Genomic DNA, 8,722 nt, shown 5'->3' with positions numbered 1-8,722 from the left:
ACTTTATTTGAAATTCTTTTAATTCAAAATATATATAATAATAAAATATTTTTTTATTTATAAAAAAATGTTGCTAAATTTCAATAGAGGTTGCTGCATGCCTTAAGTGCTTAGGATGGTCAACGGAAAGTTGCCTTATAAGATTTGTTTGCAAATTCAATTCTGATTTCATATATATATTTTCTTGATATATTAGACTATTAGGAGGATTTTCTGAGTTGTTACTTGATAGTGAACTGAACAATCAAGTAAGTGATTGATATCCCTTCGGTGTTTTCACACTCTAAAAATTAGCCCCAATGTGAATTGATACATGATATATGATATTTTGTCCTATAATTTATTAAAATCGGGTTAAGCATGCAAAATGTATATGTCTATGAGTTTTATATGTTGACTTTAGAATCTGGCTTATGCAAAGCCTGATTTCTTATTTTAAAATTTGTATATGACTTTTATAATGTATACATATATGTTTTCGTGAATATAAACATTAATATTTATTTCGAAACAAATATGCTTTTGATATGTATGAGATATGCTTGAGAAAGTTGATATACTGTTTTATGAAATTTGGGTAATTTAAAAATATATGTTTATGTTTTGTCTCATAATATGGCTATACTATGATGTTGCCAATAGCGGTTAAATGTTGGCCGTGTCTGCATGTAGTCTGTGATTAGAGATCGATCTCCCAATCCACCACCGGTTTCAGAATAATAGTATTTGCGATATCTGTTTAGTACGACCAATGATTACTTTTGATATATTTTTGACTTGTGCCACCAGGGTTAATTGTTGATTTATTTCTGACCTATGCTACAGGGATTAAGTGTGGTCGTAGCATGTTACAAGAGACTATCAAAATCTGTAATTTTGTAAAATGTATATTGTGTACTATTAATTGAGAATTGGAGAAAGATAGTTTTGTTATTCGAATTAGGTTACTTAAAATTCTGTTTTGATATTTATATGAGAATAAATAATTTTGGACCTAAATGTTTTGAACATACTTAAGCTGGCTGAAGGGATATTAGTCACTTACTGAGTTATTAGACTCACTCCTTCCTTCATTTTTTTTTAAGTTGTGATTTGGTCAAACACATGAAAAATTTTTCAGAAACAATTTTTCTCAACATATGGTTTTAATTCACTTTAAATTTTTTTTTTTTAGGCTAACATTTGGTTTTAATTCGCTTTAAAATTTTTCTCAACATCTTAGTTTATAGTATTAGAAACTTCCTTTTAAACATTATTGAAATAATGTTTTTTGTGAATGTTAATAGAATTAGTTTTGAAAATCGTTATATTTTCAAAAATGTATTTGACCATTTTTAATTAATTGGTTATGATATGTGTTTTTTAATCTTGCATATTTGTAAGATTATATCTTTTAGGTGTGCAGTGTCGGTTGGCCTCGAGTCTAAAGCATGACACTTTTTTAATTGCATTGCATCATCATGTGAAAAATGTAGACAGAGACATGATTTGCAAATGCCAATCACCACTGCAATGATTTCAATGGACAGCGTAATCACTTCGAGAGACAAACAAACAGGGGTGTAGCCAAAAGTCTGCCTGCGATTGACGCAGAATTTCTGCATTCCAGAACCAGGATAGACTGCTTATTTTATATATCAGAAAATGGCACAAATGGTTGCCTCAGGCAAAACGACGAATGAATTGTTTGGATTGGAACGGTGCAAGTATCCCTCAGCGCTCAGCGCTCTCAGCCCCAGCCTACTTTATAGCTTCTTCAGTACAATCCATTCTCAGCATATGTTCCCTGGAATACTCTCTCCCTTGCCCCGATTGCCTGCATAAACACATACAGATTTAAATCAAGTAACCATGCCTAAGTATTATTCATTTCTGAGCAATTGAAATATTTTCCCTGGAATCAAAAGCTCCGAAGAAGAACCTGTTTCTTCCAATTTGTAAAAGCGATCACAAAAGCAAGAAGAATCCCTTGTACGCTAGACCCTGTCAACATTCCAACCCAGAGTCCTTGTCCCCTTAGGTGCAAAACAAAACCACATAAAACCCCTGCAGGAATTCCAATGAGATAATATGCCGCAAGATTAGCATAGGCTCCAATATGTTGCCAGCCAATTCCTCTGACGATCCCTGAGCCAAATATCAAATTAGCATTATTATTACTGGAGCAGTTCAATATTTCTTCAATGTTTTAGCTTCAAGTGCCCAAGTAACTGCAAACAATGCAAGATGTTCAAGAACAAGAATGGTTGGACACTGACCGCAAGCTACTGCATGTAAACCATCCGTAATAATTGAAAGGCACATCAGGGGAACTATTTCTGTGACTTTATTTACAACATCCTTCTCATTGCTGTAAGCATATCCGAAAATATGGCGGCAACAGAAAAGTATAGTGCTGGCTATGACTGTTTCCACAACCGTTAAAGCCACTACAATGAATGAATTTATCTGAGCTGTCAGTGGATTTCCAGCTCCTAATTCATTTGCAATTCGTGTACTGTAAAATGGAGACACGATGGAAAATTTTCAGCTCATCAATGTTATTAACAGTTTCTTAGTAAGAGAGAAAAGTGAGTGGATGGACAAGGTTAGAGGAAAAGAGATAAGATTAATTTTACTCATACTTCTGTTCTTTGATACAGAATTGTTCTATAAAATCATTCAAACTTCATTGTTTTCTTTTTTTTAGTATAGCCTTTCAACTCAACTAATCTACCAATGGTTTGAAATAATATTTGAAAGCTCAATTTTGCATCTTTCCTGCCAACCACCTTAATTGATATTTAATGTGATTTTTTTCCCTTTTCTGTCCTTCTGACTTTTCCATCTTCTTTACCAAGTAAAACCTGAATAAAGTATTCATATATAGCAGGAGAGACATAGCTCATTTATATAGAGGGTAAGTGAACTGATAGAAATGGCATAGATCATACCTTGCAGCTACACTGATGCCAAATGGTACGTTGTAATGCAATGATGTGCTTGAAAGGCTGCACACCAGAAACAAATAGATGTAATTGGAACTGCTGCTACGGAAATCAATAATTATCATAACGTTTAGAGATCAAATTTGAATCGCACCATATGGAAAGAACAGAGGTTTCAAGTTTTGAATTTGGTAGAAGACCAGACATTAATACAAGAATCTCGAAAGACCACCATTCAAGACTGCATATGTTGACAAGAAAGGAACATATTAGGAATAAACAAAAAACTTGATAAAGGAGAAATCAAAAGGATCATGTTCCTGTTACTAGGTAAGACTGAGTTACCAAGCCATTACAGCAGAAGGAATTGCGAATTGAAAAAACTCCTTGACACTCAAGATAACATCATTCAGGTAGAGAATGCGGGTTTTCTCACATGATGATGAGTATCTCATGTATAATCCAAGCAAGATCACATTGTACCAGTAAGAGAAACTTATAGCCATTGCCGCTCCTGTATTTCCTAATCCGGATTTAAATACCAAAACCCAACAAACAGGTACATGGAAACACAGAGTTGCAAGCGAGATGAACAACATTGGAAGAACCAAGTTCTGGGATTGAAAGAAACGAACTTGTGATTGAAGAATGGCATAGGCAAATAGTGCAGGTATGAGCCACATTGAGTATCTACAAGCTACCACTGCAGCTTGGGGGTCTTGGCCTATGAGCACTAATAATTTGTCCATGTACATCCAGAGGAGGCACACTGGTAGACAAATTGGAAGGGTGGAGATTATCGCGCAATAAGTGTAGCTTCCAAGCTTTTGATATTGCATTGCTCCAGTCACGCCCCAGACCCGAGACATGACAGACGCCGCATACCTATAAGGTATAATCCTACAGACATACAAGGCTCTAAAATATATATCTTAAACCATTACTAAAAGAGACTGATATACTTGAAGAATTTAGTGATTTATAAACTATATCTGTTGACAGAATTTTCAAATATCATAATTCGACAATATTCAAAATTAAATCTCCAAAACCATAAAGTTACTAAGTCAAGATAAAAGTCTGAATACTAGTTAAGATAGTTCGATGTTAATAATATTTAATAAATCCTAGATAATTTAAGTGCTACTAAATTAAACATCACTCCCCAAAATTTTCGCGTGGTTGACCAAATCACAACCTGAAAAAAATTTGAAGGAAGGGGTGAGTCCAACTACTCAGCAAGTAACTAACATCCCTTCAGCCGGATTAAGCATGCTTAAAACATTTAGGGCAAAATATCATTTACAAATGCCAAGACAAAATATTGGGTAATCTTATTTGGAATCACATACTTCAAAATTTGCGCATTCAAATAACAGAATAAATATATTCACAATATTTAACTTTTAATGGTCTCCTGTAACATGCTACGACCACACTTAACCCCTGTGGCATAGGTCAAAAATAGAACCACAATTAACCCCGGTGGCACGGGTCAGAAGCATATCAAAGCAACCATTGGCTGCACTGAACAGATATCACAGATACCACTATTTTGTAACCGGTGGTGCGGTTGGGAGAGCGATCTCTAATCACAGAATACATGTCGACATGGCCAACATTTAACCCCCATTGGTAGGGTCAGAGCATAGCCATACTAGGAGACAAAACAGAAATATATATTTTTAGATTACCCAAAGTTCATAAAACAGTATATCAAATTTCTCAAGCGTATCTCATACACCACAAAAGCATATTTGTTTCAGACTAAATATTTGTATTTATATTTGCGAAATCATATATGCATACATTATACAAAGTAATATATATTTCGAAATCAGATATCAGGCTTTGCATAAGCAACATTCTAAATCCAACATACAAACTCATATACATATATATTTTGCATGTTTAACCCGATTTTAATAAATCATAGGACAAAATATTATATCTCATGTACAAATTCATATTGAAGCTAATTTTTAAGGTGTGAAAACACCGAAGGGATATCAGTCACTTACTTGATCTCGTAAATTTTACTTTCAAGTAGCAAATCCGAAAATCCTCTTAGTAGCCTAGTATTTTGAGAAACACAAAAATCAGAACTAAATTTGCAAACAGATCCTACAAGGTGACTTTTCGTTGACCATCCTAAGCACTTAGGGTGTGTAGCGATTCCTATTACAATTTATGAACTTTTTTTTTTGTTAATAAGGTAATATATTATTATTATTTATATTTTTGAATTAAACAAAATTTCCAATAAGGTTGAGAATTAAACTTAAATCATAAAATCAGTAAGGACTTTAAATTTCAGATAGAGAAATAATACTAATTTCACTTGCAAAAATCATATTTGTAATTAATTTCATAAATTTTGATATTTTAATAAAATCTACTAATTTAAGAAATAAATTTATAAAATATAAAGATACATACTTCTTAACATAAAAATACAGTAGAAATCACATATCCAATATTTATGAAATTTACAATAGAATTTATCACATAATAATTAAAATCAAATTTTAAAACAAATTTAAAAAAAAAAAAATTTTCTGTTTTCTGGAATTTCCAGAATCTGGATGGCCATTTGGCTTACTTCAAGCTCTCATATCTTTTAACCCGAATTATATCTAGTGATGAAATCAACACCAATTTAAAGTATGCATATCATACTACAAGACCAAAATTTGTTTCCATTAAAAAGACCACAAGATTCCTAAGTTTCGAAAGCCAAAATCCAAGAAATCATCACAGAAATACCCAGATTTTTGGGTTTCCAGTATCAATGAGCCTACTTTGAGGCTTTAATTCTCTTAACACAGAAAGCCTCTAACCAAGACATTGACGCCGAATTAAACATCTAATTTCATACTTCAAAAGCCCTCAAAGAAACGACCAAAAACGTCACCGGAATATGGAGTTCCGGTGACCCAAAGTCGGGCTGTCAAAACTGTTGAAAACCAGATTTCTAATTAACTTCAAAAATTCATATATTCCTAACCATAAGGCCAAACAAGATGCTACAAAAACCATTGGAAAGATCTTTTCAAGACCTTTCCATTGGTACCCATCATGCTACCGAAAAGTCATCAGAAAAGTGACGGATTAAAATAAAAAAATAAGAAAACATATCTAATTTAGGATTTTTGTACCTAAATTATGAAAATATAATTCCCAAACATACCTTAATCAGCAATCTCTTTCCCTCTCCTCTATCTTTCTTCTTCCCTGATATTAAGCTTTTCTGACTGTCTGTTGTTTGAATCTGATGAATGAACTAACGTAAGTTGTTGTCTGTTCTTTTAAAACTTATAAACTACCTAACCCCACTAACTTAAATGGAATAAATAAACTGACCCTTAATCTCACTAACTTAAACGTGATAATAAAACTGACTTAATTAAACTTCTTCTTTTACTTAAAGACCCCTTCTTCTATTTTCTAATTATTAAGACACCCAAGGTCATAATTGTAAATAAATAAAATACTAAAATAATATCTACTTATTATCTTTATAAAACTATAACTTAATAATTTTAATTTATTTTTTTTTTATAATAAATACTTTGTGAGGGGTATTACATCCTGCCCTTCTTAAAAGGAGTTTAGTCTCGTAAACTCTTACCTTGGTCCTCAAAAAGATGGGGATACTTCTCTTTGATATTTTCTTCCAACTCCCAAGTCGCTTCTCGTTCTGTATGATTACTCCATTGGACCTTAACATAAGGAATAGTCCGCCTTCTTAGAACTTGCTCCTTTCTATCCACAATACGTATAGGACGCTCATCATAGGACAAATCTTTTCTAAGTCTCAAAGGAGTTAACTCTACCACATGACTAAGATCCGGAACATACTTTCTCAACAAAGAAACATGAAACACATTATGCACTCCCGATAGAGCAGGTGGAAGTGCCAACCTATAAGCCACCTCACCAACCCTATCCAAAATCTCAAACGGACCCACATAACGAAGACTAAGTTTTCCTCGAATCCCAAATCGCATTACTCCTCTAGTAGGGGAAACTCGAAGAAACACATGATCTCCAACCTCAAATTCTAACTTCCTTCTTCTATTATCTGCATAACTTTTCTGTCTACTTTGAGCCGTACAAAGATGTTCTCTGATCAACTTAACCTTCTCAACTGCTTGCTGAATAAGATCTGGACCTAATAACTGTCTTTCACCCACATCATCCCAACAAAGAGGTGATCTACACTTCTTACCATACAAAGCTTCAAATGGAGCCATTTGGATACTAGACTGATAGCTATTATTATAAGCAAATTTCGCCCATGGCAAGTGTCGATCCCAAGAACCCCCAAAATCCATGACACAAGCTCTCAACATGTCCTCAAGAATTTGATTAACTCTTTCGGACTGACCATCTGTTTGGGGATGAAAAGCAGTGCTAAAATTAAGTCTGGTACCCAAGGCTTTATGCAGACTCTCCCAAAATTTCACCACAAATCGAGAATCTTGATCAGATACAATGGACACTGGTACCCCATGCAGTCTCACAATCTGCTCCACATACAACTCTACCAACTTTTCAAACGACATTCCGGTACGGATAGCCAAGAAGTGAGCAGACTTTGTTAATCTATCCACAATCACCCAGATGCCATCATTACCTTTTGGGGTTCTTGGTAAACCAGATATAAAGTCCATAGTAATTCGTTCCCATTTCCATTCTGGAATAGGGAGGGGTTGCAACAATCTTGCTGGCCTCTGATGTTCAGCCTTGACTTGCTGACATGTCAAACATTTGGCTACAAACTGTGCAATCTCCCTCTTCATATTACTCCACCAAAAAGCGTTCTTCAAATCTTTATACATCTTGGTACCTCCAGGATGGATTGTATAATTACTATAATGAGCTTCCTCCAAAATTTCTCTCTTCAATTCTGCATCATCGGGGACACAAATCCTATCACCAAACCTCAAAGAGCCATCATCATGAATCCTAAAGTCTGGTTTCAAACCAGATTCAACCCCAAGTTTAATGTGTTGAAGTCGAGGATCATCTGCTTGGGTTGTCTTAATTCGGTGAATTAAAGTTGGCTGTATTTGTAGGTTAGCCAGTAATGCTCCAGAACCATGCACACGTACACCAATATCCATCCTCCGCAAGTCCTCTAAAATCTGTTTTTGGGAAGTAATCATTGCAGCCATATTCCTAAAAGTCTTCCTACTTAAAGCATCAGCAACTCTATTCACCTTACTTGGGTGGTAACTGATGGTCAAGTCATAATCCTTCAACAATTCTAACCATATTCTCTGTTGCATATTCAGCTCCTTCTGCGTGAAAAGATACTTCAAACTTTTATGATCAGTAAAGACCTCACAAGACTCACCATACAAATAATGTCGCCAAATCTTTAAGGCGAAAACCACTGCTGCCAACTCCAAATCATGAGTAGGATAATTCTCCTCGTAAGGTTTCAACTGCCTAGAAGCATAAGCAATCACCTTATCATCCTGCATAAGAACACACCCAAGTCCCTTTTTAGAAGCGTCACTGTAAACAACAAATCCCTTACCATTAGTAGGTATGGTAAGTATAGGAGCGGATACTAATCTTTTCTTTAACTCCTCAAAGCTCCTTTCACAGTCATTTGTCCACTCGAAGTGAACCCCTTTTCGTACCAATCTAGTCAAAGGCAAGGCAATACGAGAAAAATCCTCTACAAATCGCCTATAATATCCTGCTAAGCCCAGAAAACTGCGAATCTCTGAAACATTATTTGGTCGCTTCCAAGTCACCAATGCTTCAACTTTCTTTGAATC

General features: G+C 34.7%; 1 protein-coding gene and 1 long non-coding RNA gene across 2 annotated transcripts; both read right to left on the bottom strand.

Moving 5' to 3' along the window:
* Positions 1–1,487: 1,487 nt before the first annotated feature.
* On the bottom strand, positions 1,488–3,767 carry LOC18601974 (protein DETOXIFICATION 6-like). The gene is made up of 6 exons (XM_088805684.1): positions 3,273–3,767; positions 3,082–3,168; positions 2,934–2,990; positions 2,259–2,497; positions 1,922–2,127; positions 1,488–1,816 (listed from the first exon to the last, which is right to left on the bottom strand). The coding sequence occupies exons 1-6, from the start codon at positions 3,764–3,766 to the stop codon at positions 1,757–1,759; spliced, it is 1,143 nt and encodes a 380-aa protein (XP_088661810.1). The 5' UTR covers position 3,767; the 3' UTR covers positions 1,488–1,756.
* Positions 3,768–4,051: 284 nt separating this feature from the next.
* Positions 4,052–6,155, bottom strand: LOC148763245 (uncharacterized). Its single transcript, XR_016025682.1, has 3 exons — positions 6,118–6,155; positions 4,949–5,002; positions 4,052–4,125 (listed from the first exon to the last, which is right to left on the bottom strand). It is a non-coding gene; the product is annotated as an uncharacterized LOC148763245 (long non-coding RNA).
* Positions 6,156–8,722: the final 2,567 nt, after the last annotated feature.

This window comes from Theobroma cacao, chromosome 4 (assembly GCF_053813885.1).
Source record: "Theobroma cacao isolate CCN51 chromosome 4, ASM5381388v1, whole genome shotgun sequence".
NCBI classification, from domain to species: Eukaryota; Viridiplantae; Streptophyta; class Magnoliopsida; order Malvales; family Malvaceae; genus Theobroma; species Theobroma cacao.
The sequence above is the reverse complement of the archived record's forward strand: the minus strand, read 5'-3'. Positions and strand labels throughout refer to the sequence as shown.

What these genes read in the sequence shown, in the direction of transcription:
- LOC18601974 (XM_088805684.1), bottom strand. Translation starts at nt 3,766, where the DNA reads ATGCAATATCAAAAGCTTGGAAGCTACACTTATTGCGCGATAATCTCC. An exon ending in TTTACATGCAGTAGCTTGCG is followed by an intron (nt 2,128 to 2,258) that starts GTCAGTGTCCAA and finishes TATTTGGCTCAG; the next exon opens with GGATCGTCAGAGGAATTGGC. An exon ending in TTACAAATTGGAAGAAACAG is followed by an intron (nt 1,817 to 1,921) that starts GTTCTTCTTCGG and finishes GTGTTTATGCAG; the next exon opens with GCAATCGGGGCAAGGGAGAG.